This window comes from Jatropha curcas, chromosome 10, assembly GCF_041381405.1.
Source record: "Jatropha curcas cultivar XTBG-Jc1 chromosome 10, XTBG_Jcur_1.0, whole genome shotgun sequence".
NCBI classification, from domain to species: Eukaryota; Viridiplantae; Streptophyta; class Magnoliopsida; order Malpighiales; family Euphorbiaceae; genus Jatropha; species Jatropha curcas.
Window position 1 is genome coordinate 3,941,577 of NC_143160.1, and position 15,483 is coordinate 3,957,059.

General features: G+C 33.9%; 2 protein-coding genes across 5 annotated transcripts; one reads left to right on the top strand and one right to left on the bottom strand.

The window, feature by feature from the left end:
• Positions 1-1,465: 1,465 nt before the first annotated feature.
• On the bottom strand, positions 1,466-7,640 carry LOC105648763 (DEK domain-containing chromatin associated protein). 2 transcript variants are annotated; one of them, XM_012235258.4, is made up of 11 exons: positions 6,802-7,640; positions 6,658-6,691; positions 5,909-5,988; positions 5,630-5,689; positions 5,316-5,426; positions 5,146-5,226; positions 4,975-5,046; positions 2,957-3,497; positions 2,410-2,507; positions 2,289-2,319; positions 1,466-2,200 (listed from the first exon to the last, which is right to left on the bottom strand). In XM_012235258.4, exons 1-11 carry the CDS (start codon positions 7,342-7,344, stop codon positions 2,037-2,039), a joined length of 1,815 nt encoding a protein of 604 aa, XP_012090648.1. In that variant the 5' UTR covers positions 7,345-7,640; the 3' UTR covers positions 1,466-2,036. The 2 variants fall into 2 exon arrangements, with proteins under 2 accessions (XP_012090648.1, XP_012090647.1); XM_012235257.4 differs by having other exon boundaries at positions 5,316-5,429.
• A 3,441-nt stretch (positions 7,641-11,081) lies between these two features.
• On the top strand, positions 11,082-15,467 carry SWI3A (SWITCH/sucrose nonfermenting 3A). 3 transcript variants are annotated; one of them, XM_089726980.1, is made up of 7 exons: positions 11,082-11,239; positions 11,349-11,881; positions 12,295-12,792; positions 14,050-14,219; positions 14,320-14,369; positions 14,656-14,819; positions 14,966-15,467. In XM_089726980.1, the coding sequence occupies exons 1-7, from the start codon at positions 11,152-11,154 to the stop codon at positions 15,161-15,163; spliced, it is 1,701 nt and encodes a 566-aa protein (XP_089583106.1). In that variant the 5' UTR covers positions 11,082-11,151; the 3' UTR covers positions 15,164-15,467. The 3 variants fall into 3 exon arrangements, with proteins under 3 accessions (XP_089583106.1, XP_089583107.1, XP_089583108.1); XM_089726981.1 differs by having other exon boundaries at positions 12,298-12,792; XM_089726982.1 differs by having other exon boundaries at positions 14,330-14,369; positions 14,966-15,105.
• The last annotated feature ends 16 nt before the right edge of the window (positions 15,468-15,483 follow it).

The window sequence follows — 15,483 nt, forward strand, 5'->3', positions numbered from 1 at the left end:
TTTTTTCTGGATATTGTCCTTTCTTCAAATCTTGGAAAGGTCATAGGTTGTGGTAGGCTACTTGCCAAGGAACCACAATATTACCAGCAAGTAAGTAGAAACCAGTGTTGGTTGGTGGGGTTGGCGTCCAAATTTTGGTTACTTGATATACTTTATTACAATTTCTTAATCAAAGTTGGATTCGGGTCTATTGTCTTTCACTGATCAGATTATGCTTATATATGAATATTTTGATTATTTTATTGTAAGGTTAAAATCACAGCCTATGACCATAGAGAAATAATTGAATCTCAGCTTGTATCATGGACCCAGAGTGAGTGAACAATTTCAAAGATATGAACTGGTTGAAAAATACTCATCAGTGTTCTAATACCGTTTGATTAACATAATTCTGTGCCACTCTTATGAGAATAGTTCATCCGACGGTTGAAATCCTGCATTGTTATCTCCTTCACCCCTTGCCCTTAGCATCAAGCAAAGGCTAGAGAATTAAAAATAATTGTTGAGACCTTGTTTGTTGAAACGTTTTAATCTTACTTTTTCATTGCGGTTGATTTTGGCTACAATTCAACTTTGACAAGCAAGAAGGGATTCAATACATATCAATCCGGTGATCTGAATAAGTCAAAGAGCAACCAGAAAATCTCTGGCCTATCGTGAAATAACTCAGATAAGCAAAGCATACGCGTCAATTATAACTTCACGAGACGCCAGAAACAATGCCAATTAGAATGTCTAATTGTATGGAACAATAGAATTTCATAATAACTACATATATTATCTAAATTTTGTATAATCTCTATATATTAATCATTCTAAACCAAATAATTTAATAAAACAACCCTAACTAAATCAATAATTGAAAAAAATAATAGAGGATTATTAATTTATACCAAAACCATAAATAATATGATAATTTATACAAACCTTCTGCTAGGATCACTAATCAGTGGAGGCCAGCACCAATTTAAGACGACAATTTGAAATTGAGTGCTAACCGTATAACCCTGATGAAAACGACTTAAGACAGGCATCTGAATTAATTAATCAAATTTGGTCATGCATCGAGTGTACCAGACAACTCCAAGCATTCAAGTGCAGATAAGTTTCAGCGACTCAAATCTCTGGCAATAAATAAGAACGCCACATCAAAAATACCATCCCATCCAACATAATAGTAGTACAAATAATTTACTTACAAATTCACAAACTTGAAACAATTCAGTCAAGGCCAAAAGGCAAACACCACTTAAAGTGTATTCTCTAGCTCAGAGCATGAGCCCCACGCAACAAAAACAATTAATCTCGCAAAAGGCTCCATAATACACGATCCTGCGCCCATACCAAGAACCTGTGTGCCATTATGTACACCAAAGCAATAACCCAAAATAATATAGCTTTGTTAAAACGATGTTCTAATAACCATTGCAACCAAAATACTAGACATACATGATGGAAAGCAATATTTGGCAGCAATATGCTACAGAGAAACATTTTTCTTTACTGACTTCAACTTCCTTCCATAAGTTACATTCATGAGCACTAGCAATGTGCCACAAGGAAAATCCGACCAAATGACAAGCCAAATTATTATTCAACTGCTACAATTAACAAGTACAAAGTAGCTAGTGATGCTTTAAAAGCACCTTTTTAGTCAATCAACGTTCAAGATTTACCATTCAATTAAATAAAGAAAAATCATTCACTGCTCATATGTTGGGAACAGTCAATAAATACATCTAAAAGGCAGATTTAATTAGAAAGATGAAGGATTTCAGACAGGAAGAGGAGCTGCTGCAGAACTACTAAAACTTAAGGTCAGCGCAAAAACTAGTTGTAAGAAGAAGTTACTAATGCATATGGTACAAATAGACCCTGTAGGAATATTTTCGTTGAGACATAGTCATTCAGTCCATGCTGTAGTTGTGAGTTTGTCATCAATAGTCGTCTTCGAGAACCCCTATGGGGAGATTATCTCCAAAGATTACACAGCATACCTCATGTTTGACATTGTTAATCACCTACATTGATATGAACTAGGCATCATCATCACCGTCTCCATCCTTGTCTGCATCACCACCGGGCTCAATATTATCATCCTCCCCTTCATCTTCCTCATCAGACATATTGTTTATCACCTCTGTAATAATATCCTTAACCTCTGCTTTCCTATGCATTAGATCTAAACCAAAGTGGGTACCTAATATGAACACAATTAATATGTATGATTAGTAGAGTTGAATTGGAAGCATGCCAATGCTTCAACAAATCATAAAAGATCAACATACCAAGTTGCCTGAGAATATCGGATAAAGTTGCCTGCACATTGACATAAGCAGAAATTTTTGAGATGATGTAACTGACAAAAACTATTGAAATCATCATAAGGCCAAGCAAAAGACAGCTTACAGTATTGAAATCCACTTCCTTCAGAATATCTACTACCACTGAATGCATATCCTCTCTGGTAGGCTCTGCCTTGGCCTTCTTGCCAGATTTGGCTTTACCTAATCGTCCAATGCAAAGATCAATAGTTAAGCAAGAAAATGAATAATTAGATGAAATTCTGAGACATACACACACACACACACACACACAGAGCCCATGTAGATGCAAAAACAATTTTGAAAACAATTTAAAATCAGAAAAACAACAGTGAAGTAGTTAACCATCCAACATCATTAACTGCCTTTTCAAAAGGAACCCACTAAGCATCTCTAAATCCAAAGCTGCCTTTTCAAACCTTGAAACATCCCATGACAACATCTCAATCCTCTACTCTCTTCCAGACAAGAGTATCATGGTTTGGCCCTTTTTTTTTTATTTCAATTTACAAAGTTGACATACAGAAAACTCCAAAAATTCATTGTTGCAACAAATATGTCCTTTCTCTAAGTTCCTCACATGCTTAGAAACTAAGAACTCTAAAGTTAAGGACAAACATTATGCAACATACCTTGATCCTTCATGGAAGCCTTTGATGGCAACTTCCCTGACTGTTTCTTGCCTGTGCCCTTGTCCTTACTGGGTACACTTTCCTTTTCAACTTTCTGTTTCTTAGATGCAGATCCCTTAGTCTTGGAAATTGCACCTGAAGTTCCATCAGGTTCTGTAGTGTCTTGCTTTGATGATGAGGCAGAAGACTTTTTGGTAGATTTTGCAGGGCTTTTCACAGGTTTTGCTGTGCTCTTTTTGCCAGGTGTAAGTTTGTCCTTTCTTTTAGCCCCTGAACTTTCTTTCACACTTTTTTTGGATGCCTTTTTCTTTGGCGTCTGCTCTTCTGGTTCATCTTCTTCTTCCTCTGATTTGTTGTCCTCGTGGTCACTCTCTTCTTTTGGCATTACCTCATTTTCATCATCATTATCATCATCATCATCTTGAGAGTCATCTTTAACACCCTTAACATCTGGTGATTCATTCTTATCTTCATCCTCATCCTCATCACCTTTGGACAAATGCTTCCGTTTTTCTCCAGATTGAGGTGTTCGTTTTTGCTTCTACAAAACAAAGTGACAAATGAATACCCATTGCAAAGGCTTTCAAAAAAAAAAAAAAAAAAAAAACATAGACCAAAAAAAAACTACAAAACAAATATCAGCATGGATATGAATTTTATTACATTTAAGATTAAAGCTTAAAACAGAATATAAGAGAAAGCAGCAACATACAATATTTGCAACATTCATTAGGGAAGCTGTGCATAACAACACACTAAAGCCTATTTTCAGCTTAAAAGAATTGATGATTGAGATTCAGGAGTGCTTTTACTGAATTGAACAACAGCAAGAACATGCACTAATTGGATCATGCCAATCATCATCAAATATGGACATCCATTGGTGTTTGTGTGCAGACAAGATAATTACCTGATAACGTTGCACATTAATTATGTTATATCAGCAAAGAAATTAAAATGTTTTCATCCACTAGTGCATGTGTAGAAATGAAATTCCAGAGAAAATAACTTCATCCAAGGACAACATAAGTAATACATTACAACACAAAGAACATCCCCCTAGTTGAATCATGCCAATCATCATCAAATATGTACATTTCTTGCCCATTTGTGCACACATAGGAATAATTAGCTGAGAGCATTGCACATTAAGTATGTCACGTATCAGCTAAGAAGTGAACATCTTTCATTTTCATCTGTTTGTGCATGTCTATTCACACCATTTAGAAATGAAATTCAAGAGAAAAAAATTCATCCAAAACAATATATATAATATATTTTAACACAACGAAGTGAATGCACAACACATTTAGAGAGAGAGAGAGAGAGAGAGAAGGTACAAAATATTCAACTACAGAATCAAGTTTTTCAGACATCAAGAATGCCCATTATACTTGCACATTAGCATGATCACAATCAGTGAAACACAATAGGTCACTTGTTCCATTTGAATAGCAACACAGAACTATGATAACATAACTGATACAATCAGATTTCACAAAATCTAAAAGTAACCAGGAGAAATGTAATGATTATCAATAAAAACAGGGGATTATCTGTGGGAAACTGTGATCAAAACATTTGAAGCAGCTTCATTGTGGTTCCAAAATGTGGCTAAAAAAAGGTAGTAACAATATCCAAAAAGGAAGCAAGAAAGCTTAACAAATTAATTATGCAAGTTGGACAATTTGTGATTGATTAGTAAGGAACTTACAGAAAGGCAATGCAGCTAGTCTCAAAAGGAAACCACCCAAATAATTCTGACATTACCCATAGAGTAGGACCACTCATCCCATGCACTTTAATTTTTTAGGAATAATCAAGGAATCACTACTTATACGTGCAAGATACTAAATGGAAAGAATTTCCCCCAAAACAAACATTTTTCACAGCATACCAATTCATTCTTCAGCATTAGAAATCAATGTGCATCCAGAAAAAATATACATATAATGATTTTAATTAACATATATTGTTATAATGCTTTTTCATGCATAAACAGACTGCAGAATACAAACCTTGGCTGGTGTAACTGATGCTTCTCCAGGGCTTACATTTTTGCTTGCTGTGACTTTACGCTTCTTGCCTTTCTGAAATCACAATGAGCACCAAATTCCACCATCAATTGTACAATGAAAGACTGCCTCATATTCTAAAATAAAGCTAAACCAGATCAAAAATATTAGAACCTGTTCCTTATCAGCAAGCAAAACATCAGTTGTAGAATGTGGAGATTCCAAGAACTCCAACAATTTCACAGTGAGCTCCTCCTAAAGACAATCAAACAATTAAGCAATTATATTCTGTAAAATGAATTGAAATCACATAATGATATAAGATTTTGTTCAATACTACCAACCTTTTTCACAACTGCCTTACTAATTGGAATATTAAGCACATCACAGAAATCCACCAACTTTTCTTTGACACACTTATCAAGTTTTTCCCTTACTTTTGCTTTATGTTTTTCCTGCTAGGATGTGAAATAATCAGTCAAAGAGGATTTCTAAGAAAGAATAATAGTTTAGCCAAGGGGTAATTGTTATAAATAAATCTTTGACCAAGTCCTACTGTGAATGTGTTTATGCAAGAAACTGTGTGTTGATAAAACATATAAGTGCCAACAGGTAAAAGCATATGACAGGATAAATATTTAGCCATGAGATAGAACACCTCATTCTCAGTCCAGACATAGCCCGAAAACTGGCCTATATTTTTCTTCAAATTGTGTGCCTGAAATCATAAAAGCAGTAATATGATAATGTTAAACAAAATAATCAATGAGAGGCAAAATCAATTAGAACAAAAGATCAATGAGGCTTTTCTCCATGCAGAGTGAATTCATTGTCAAGCACTTTCAATTGTGATTCCAAAATTAACAGTGCAGAAGTGCAGAGCTGATAATCCATTCTGCATGGAAATACACCCACCGAGACCAAATTAATGGAGCACCTTTGCTTTCTTTCCAAAAAGTATAGTGTGAAGTAACTGCAGATTGTCATCAGGTTTTCTCTTTGACAACTTGAAAGCCACTGAAATAGTTCACAATATCAGACAAAAAATTAGGTCAATCAGATGTTACAACAAAGTTAAATTTAAGTGAATAACACTATTCTATAAAATCCTTCATTAGGTCAACATCATCAGAAATTCTCCGCCCTTCTATAAACAGGAAAATTTCACGTGCAGAGTATCAAAAGAAACCAATGCTAGCTCTAAGGGCCAGGTCTTGAGAAAATTATAAAACCCAATATATTGAGGTAATTAAAGAAAAATAATGTGGCTTTTCTTATAACATATTGATAACATCCAAAAACAATTTGTTGGCCTATGTTGAATGTTCAGAACCAAAACAGAGTAGACTGTGAGTGCATATGATTCTAATAACGCATTTCCATATCAGCTAATCAAATTGAATTTACGTCAAAGAAAGAAAAAGAGATGCAGATATGAACTCTTAAAAACCTAGAACTGGCATGACATCAAATCACAGAAAAAAAAACAGTAGCAATTGAATAAAATCAAATCCAGATAGAAGACACGAGACAGAAGAAAATGTCCTGTATGTGCAAACCATCTTATAGAACAACCAAACAGTGAGCACTGTGAAGAAATGTTATTAACCGAAACATTAGCAATATTTGATAGCACACAAAACAATACATAGGAGAGAATATAACTAGAAAGAAAGTGAACAGTACCATTTGGAATATCTTTCAGCTGTGTGCCACGACCCTGCATCACAAGAACCGAGTTTGATTAAACAAACACCGATTCCATCTTTATACTCAAATCGAAATATCCAAATGTGAAAAACCAAATAAAAAAATAAACAAATGATTTACCTTCTCAATGGACAATGGCTTGCTTGCTGATCTCCCAGGCTCTGGTGCGGAGTACCTTTCCACCATCTTCCTCTCTCTGGTAGGCCTCTCACTGCTAGGCGTCACGGGCTCTTTCTCTTTCTTATCAATTGATTCTTTATTTTGTTTCTTCTCGGAAGATTCCTGCGTTCTCTTCTTCGACTCGTTCTGCTCTTTCTTCGAGGAACTTCTTCGGCCACCTCGCTTAGCTTTCTTGCTCTTTTCTTCTTCCTTCTCATCTTCTTCTTCTTCTGCATCTTCTTCCTTTTCCACCTTAGCTACGTCAGCCTTTTCTTCCTGTTCTTCTTTCTCTTCCTCTCCAACGTCTTTCTGTTCTGTTTCTTCATTGGCCTGAGAAACCTCTTTCTCAGGAACTTCCGTATTCCCTTCCTCCTTCTCTTCTTCCTTCTCTTCCTTCTCCTCTTCGTCCGCTTTCTCTTTTCCTTCTTTAGGTTTGGGCTCCCCTTTGTCCTCCATGGGAGCTTCCTCCTCTGATTTCTTCTCCTCTAGGGTTTCGCTCGCCATGTGACCAAACAAATCGAATAGTGACAGAAGGTATAAAACCCTAAGTTGAGGGTTTTGGCAGAAAGAAATGAAATCTAGAGATCTGAGAGAGTGAATTCCAGAGTTTGGTTGTCTGTAGCAGAGTGTGTGATTTAGGGATTTTTTGGATGGGAGGGAGAATAGGGCGGGCTCGAATTAGGAAATGGGAAAGGCGGGGTTCAAAAATTTTGATGCCGAAATTGAAAGCGGGGCTTTAGAAATTTTCACTCACTCGCGGCAAAGCGCTGAAATTTTTTGGAGGCAAAAGAGGTACGATACTACCGCGATGCTCTAATCTTTAATGTACTGCGTAAGTTGTCTTTACTCAACAGTCAGCACGTGTCTAATTTTGGTTGCTGGTGGATTACAACAAGTATACAACGTTATTTTTATTACATAATTAAGACAACAAATCTATCTATTATTTTATAATATAAATGTAACTAATTAGTATTTATGTAATCTTTTATTCGCTCTCTAATTATATAAACCATTTTTTATTAATATTTTTTTTTTTTCCTATTTAAATTTACGAGTCCCAGTAATACAGTAATATTCATGCTTCGATTCGATATTATCATTGTACATAAGTATAATTTGGAAAAAAAAAGTTATGTAAGTGTATAGGTTTTATTTTATTGACTTATTGTTTTAATATATATGTCTTTTTCCATTATTGTTGTTATATATGTAAATTTAATTTTATTTGTTCGTTCTCTATACAAATTTCAAATTATATTTCAAGAACAAATGTTATATGTTTATTGATATCAAATAACTTCCTTTTAAATTATAAGATCAAAATTTATTTAATTTTGATTATCCATATTAAAATAGAATCAATAGTATTTTAAATGTTTTGGTTTAATAGTAATCAATTTTTTTCATAATAATCATACTTGTATTTTATTACAAGTAACAAAATTATATATTAAATAATTTAAATTTTTATATACAACAATTATGTTCAATATTTCACTTTTGATTTTGTACATATGAGTTTATTTTTACAATATTTAAATTTATATATATATATATATATAACATATGTATTACTGTTATTATTTTTATGCATAAATGTATTTTTTAAAAATAGTTATCAAAAATTTTCAGTAGTACACATCTTTCATAAAAAAAAATTAAGTGTATATATTATAAAAAAATTATATATTATTATTACAATTTTTAATATGTACATGTTACTTTTAAAATAAATTTATGTTGTAATTTGATTAAAAAATAATTAACTCATTTAAAATCATGAGCAAACCCGTCAAGCATGGTGTGATACTGTTCAACCGGACCCGTCGTTTACTCAAATTGTACATAATTCTAATGACAATAAACTGAATTAAACTGAATTTGGATTTTAAATAATACAGTACTCTTGCAAGAGATTGGACCGGCATCATCTCCACCCCCATAAAATTCAACTGCCTCAGTCGGCGTTCTGATGACTATGACTAAATGATAAGGGACTCTTGCAAGAAACTGGACCCCTAACTTCGCTCCAAAAGCTAACTCATAGAGGAATGATTGAACCCAGCCTTACATACTAACCCAGGATGTACTCCTCGGGCGATGTGGGACGCATCAGTAACTAGTGAATTTGAAACTAATTAATAAATTTGCTTAAATTTCTAATCTTAATTGAATTGGATACATTATTTTTTGGCAATTATGCGTTTGGAAAAGAACATGACAACCAAATTCAAATATTAAAGTTTTTCAATTTAATATTATTTATTTTAAATCCACAAAGTATATTATTACATGAATGTTTACCCAGGATCAGACGCAACTAAGCTTATTCAAGCAATTTGAATAGCAATCTAAAATCCTAAAATATCGGTAGTTAGAATATAATTCTCAATATTTACTTATCTAAACGGAGTATATGACCCATCACATATCAAAATTAATGAAAATATATATATATTTTTTTGTCAAAATGATAGTATTTCTAAATATATATTGAAAAAACAAATAAATTGAGAATAATTTTTAAAATTTTATATTTTAACTGGTTTAATCCATAGATAGAACTATGGATTCAGTTTAGGCAATTTTTTCTCAAAATTATCTCAATATTTTTATAAAATGAAAAAATAAACATTTTTTCATAAAATTCAAATCTACATTTTTTTTCATTTCAACTACAAAAATATGAATTTTCAAATGAATCCTATAGAATCTTGTAAAATTTATTTATTCAAAACAAGAGGTGAATGAAAAATTAAAGGTTAAATCACTAAAAAAACATGAACTTTGACTTTTTGATAAATTTAGCCAATACCTTTAATTTTGTAAATTACTACTTCATATTTATTTTTTCTGTCCAATTACAATATTGTTTAGAATCAGTTAGTTTGTTGCTTATTAAGCCGTTAATTAAGTCAAAACAACCAGCTTTTCGGAGATTGCAATGTTAAAAAAATTGGAAGATTGCATTGTTAAAAAAATATTATTTGCTTCGCATAGTCAACTTGAAAGAATTTGGTAAAGTTATATAATTAATGGACTCTTTATAAACTATCAACAAGCAACTTACCATTAGCAATACCAAGGACTGTCAAGTAGGTTTCTTTACTTTCCAGAGTTGCCTCGCTTGACCGCATCCAATCTAACTATAGACAAATGTCATAATTGATAATAAAAAATAAATACTGAGCATTGGTCGACAAAATTAAGAGTATTGGTCAAATTTAAAAAAAACTCAAAAGTTCAAGCTTTTTTGGTGATTAAACCAAAATTAAATACAATAAATGTGAGAGATTAAAGAATAACATTATGTTAAAAATGTATTGATAAAATTGTCAAATATTATAGAGTATTCAAAAATAATACTTTTTTTTAGTATCGAGGAAGAGGTTTTGGACTTGAATTTATTAATAGATCGTATATATATTTACCATTAAGGATATATTCGGCAAAATTAGCTGTTTTAATAATTGTTAGCTGTTTTAATAGTTTTTCATAAAAAGCTAAAAGCTAAATGTTACATGAGTTAATTTTTTATAAAACATTACTTTAATCTCTAAAACTAGTTCAAACATTATGATGCCGAACACTATAAACAATTGCGTTTAACATTTTGATTAAAAGCTATTTGAAAACTATTGTCGAACATAATCTAAATTATACCTTCGTATGCATATCCAAATAAGACTTTTTGAATGAAACGCAACGGGATAATCAATAGAGATAACATCACAAGTATAACCAAATATAATGGAACAAATAGATATTTATTAAAAAATGAAAAAGAAAGCTAAATTTTTAGAAATGCAAATAGCAGTAATTAATATTTGTAATTAATAATTTGATCGATGGAATTTTACTGGGAAAGTGAATTGAAAAAGTTAGATTCCATGATTTTGTTAATATTTTTTTTGAAAAAATTGAGTTTCGAGCGTATAAGTACATAAAAAGTGCTTTTTGTCTAATTTAAATGGTGAAAAAATGAAATTTTCTAGAAAATAATGTATTTTAAATTTTATAATAACATATATTATTATAATTATACTATTATATACACTTAGCCAAATTTTTATTTTACTTAATTATTTATTTTTAATGGATTTGGGAGGCAAATTTTGAGGTTGAAAGAAGCAGTGAAAAAAAGGAAACAAAATAAAAAAAACAATAGTTGGCCAGCTCTAATAAGTCATGTTTTGATTGGTCAGTGATCCAAATATGTACTCTCCTTGTGACTCTAGACTCCATTTCTCTCAATAACATAGGTCGAGAAAATTATTAGACCGGACTAGCTTACTCGTCAGGTCCAATATGGAGAAAACGCACTACGACCCGGATCCAAAACCGACCCGACCAGATGAACCAGAGCTCGATCTCTACACCATCCCTAGCTACTCCAGTAAGTTCCCTCGTCTCTCTAGTTTGTTTTCTCAGAGAACGTCTTCTCATAAAAACTTAGAACTCTTCTTCTTCCTATTTGTCTTTGTTTTCTTGCTCTTTCTGCTCAGGTTGGTTTGCGTGGGACGATATTCACGAGACGGAAAGAGCCGGATTGAAAGAGTTCTTTGATGGAAGCTCAATCACAAGAACTCCCAAAATTTACAAAGAATACAGGGATTTCATCATCAATAAATACCGCGAAGATCCGTCTAGAAGACTCACTTTCACGGAGATACGCAAGTCACTGGTCGGCGACGTTAATTTGCTCCAGAAGGTGTTTAAATTCTTGGACAAGTGGGGATTAATAAATTTCGGGGCGAGTTCTGCTAGCTATGATGATTTGGAGAAAGAAGAAACGGGTAAAATTAGGGTTGAGGACGGGCCTCCGAATGGCGTCAGGGTTGTGGCTATGCCGAATTCCCTGAAGCCGCTTTCGGTGCCGCAAAGTGCGGCTGGTACTGCCGATGTTGTTGAGGATGGGCTGAAATTGCCTCCTTTGACTTCCTTTTCCGATGTCTTCAGTGAATTGGGGAAGCAAAAAGGATTTGTGTGTGGTAATTGTGGTGAAAGTTGTGGTTCTGAGCGATATGAATCTATTAAGGTATTATATATTGTTTTAATTTTAGCCTTTTTACGATGATCTTGCTTTGAATTTACTTTTAATTTAATCCATTGGTTCAATTACTGTTTGAATTCTTTATGCTTATATGATGGATTGCTTTTCCTTTGGTCATGTGTTGATATTGTGTTCCTTGCAATATTTAAATTGTGAAGATATAGCAGGTAGCTTAGTCCATCAATTAAATATTCCCTTGCGATTTTGATTAGGCAAATTTTGAACATATGGACCATTTGTCTGGCAAAGGAAAGGGCAGCTAAACACCTATTTAGGCACTCCTCAAGTGCCTGCTTTTGCTGTCCCCAAAACAGCATTTCTTCCCACGTCCTCCCGTGTTTTGTTTCTTGGTGGCAAACTTGTCTGTCTTTTTTACTTTATTCTGATAATCATGCCAGCAGGATCAATACGTACTTTGTCTAAAATGTTTCAAAGATGGAAACTATGGAGAAAACAAGTCCAAGGATGACTTCAAGTTTAGTGACAGTGTTGATGGCAGTGTTACACATGGAGCTGTCTGGACTGAGGCTGAGACTTTACTTCTTTTAGAATCTGTTCTTAGGCATGGGGACAACTGGGACCTTGTTGCTCAAGATGTTCAAACCAAGAGCAAACTTGACTGTATTTCTAAGCTCATTGAGCTGCCATTTGGGGATCTCCTGTTAAGCTCTACCTACAAAAATGGTAACTCTAGTGGTTTAAGTAGGATTGAGAACAGCTCAAAACAAGCTCCATTACCTGCTGCTGAGAATCAAGCGACAATAAAAAATGAGGATTCATTGCGTGATCAGACAAATGCTAATGAGCAGAATGGAGATGTTGTGGATGAAGGTCCTCCATTGAAAAGAAAACGGATCGGTTCTCTTTCAGATGGTGGTAGTTCTTTGATGAAACAGGTACTCATTGCTTAGCACTTAAATGAAAATTTGAACAGTCATTATACTTAGTGTTAGGTTATTTGTATTTATATTTGATCTTATGTTTTTTATATTTGGATCATTGGATGATTAAAATATTTCTTGAAGGAATTGACATGCCTTTGCTTTGGGTATGACGATTGAAATGAATTAAATATATAAGCTATTTGTTTAATATATTCTCTGAGTTTCTTGTTTATGCTTTCTAATTGTAATCCTAAGGTTTTGAAGTAAATAAATAAATTTCATTAAACCAGGTGTGGTAGTACCTGTAAAAGATAGTCTCTCCCAGCATGATGCATATACATTCTATAGTTTGCAAGATAGTGATGAACAAATTTGTTCATGCGAAAGTGTCATAGAATCATTAAGATCTCTAGGTGAGAATTACAAAGAAGAACATTTTGGGCCTCATCTCTTTATAACAATAACCAACTCTCTGTCCCTTCTTTTTCTCCTCAAACAGGGGCGAAGCTAGGATCTAGACGTAAGGGGCGCAAACCAGTATAAAATTTAATTAAACAAAGATTGCAAAAGGGAAGAAAAAGAAAAAGGGGGTGGGGAGGAGATGGTTGTTAAAGGAACTTTAAAAAAAAAAAAAAAAAAAAAAAAAAAAAGAAGGGGGCAATTGTCCATCTTCCCTTATACATAGCTTCGACCCTGTCCTCAGAAACCTCTTTTTTGTAAACTACTTTTCCATTCCAAAACTATCATTTGCCATTTCTAAAATGACTCTGAAATTTCTCTTAGGACCCATTGGATAGGCGTACAGTTGAAATAAAGTTGGATTTATCCATTTGGTCCCCATACTGGTTTTGCTCTTGATTATGACATTATGATGCTTGCTGTCTTCCCCATGAAGCCAAACCTTCAATTATAACTATCATTAAAAATAGTGCAAGCATGAATAATTTGCCATCTCTTAAGAGATAGAATAACACTGGGTGAATCGCCACAAATGTGGTACTTGTATGTTGTCTAATATGTCCTTTACCTTTTTTCATCCTCAGTGTGATCTGCTGCTGATATAGCTTCCTGATTGGGCATTAACTGCAGTATGAACTAATATTTGTTTAGGTAGTCCGGAAAGGAATATGATGAATGCTGTTATTCCTGGTGGCTGGGGTGGAAATAGCCTCGTCAAATATAGATTAAGATGTGTTCTTTGATGCAGAGTTTTTCATTTTTTCTAGTTATCTTGGGTTTTTGATGTATAATTCGCAATTATTTTATCAGGCTGCACTTATCTCAATGATAGCTGGCCCAGATGCTGCAGCAGCTGCAGCTAAGGCAGCCATTACAGCACTCTGTGATGAAACCTCTTGTCCAAGGGAGATTTTTGATGGCAAGGAAGATTTTCCAACTAATGGATTGTGGTCTCCCACTCTACATTCCATGCCACAAAGGTGATTTATTTGTGTAATTTATTCGATATTGTGTATAAGGGTGTTGTTCTAGTTCGTGCTTTGATGCTAAATGTTTTTCTGTTTATATTTTCTTTGTTAGAGTCAATCAGGTTGAAGATTCGGAGACAACAGATAGGTCCACTCAATCAGGTAAATGCAGCTGCCCAAATGGGGGTGATATAGATGGAATTAAATTAGAAGAATATACTTTATCCCACTCTTAAGATTACCTTATATGTGCCTGCATGATACTGTGGTGTTTGCAAAATTTTGGGTCTTATTTTTCAATTCTGATTACTCGATAATTGCCACAAGCACAAATTCCTTTTTGGTAAGTAGAAATTTATTTCATAATTTCTTCCAGTATCAACCACATCAGTGGCCTATATGAATCCTATCAATAACTTCTCTAATGTTTGGTGAGTATCTTTTTCAGAAACTCAAGAAACATGCCCAGGGCAGAATGACATACCTCTTACTTTGCGACTTAGAACCGCAATTGCAACATCTCTTGGGGCAGCAGCTGCCCATGCCAAATTATTGGCTGATACGGAAGACCGAGAGATTGAAAATTTAGTGACCACCATAATTGAGACACAGGTAGGTCAATTTGCTGTTTCTGTTTGTGGTTGTGGTTGTGCTTGTGTTTGTGTTTCTGTTGTGCGTTCTGCAATGCACAACTTTCCATTTTTGAGCCATGCATGTCTAACATTGAGGCCTTTTTTAAACTGTGAATGCAATAATAGTTGAAGAAATTGCAGTACAAAATAAAACATTTTGACAGTCTGGAGCTGATAATGGAGAAGGAACATGCAGAATTAGAGGAACTGAAAGAGTCGCTAATCAAGGAGCGGATTGATGTCTTACAGAGGGCTATTACTGCTGGCATTTTGAAATGGAAGGATCATACTTCTGTGAAATCTCCTAGTTGGACTGTATTTTGATGTAGCACGAGATTAATGTGTTGTAAAGAAGTGGTAGAATGAATTAGATTTAACATCGATTTTTCAGGATGCCAGCATGCTCTGTAGTTTGTTTTTCCAGGGCAATCACTTCAACCGACTGAAACTGAATTTGCAATTAGGCCGATGAGCATTCTTGTGTGTGAGTAATTGCTTCTAACCTGTTGGGATGCTGATCTTATTTGTAATACAGCTCATTTGCATTTTGCTACATATCCCTGTGCCGTACTAGTTATTTTTCCAGTCAATATTGGAAGCTTCATTTGCTTGGATTATGGTTGATGAAGAGGCATCGTGTTATT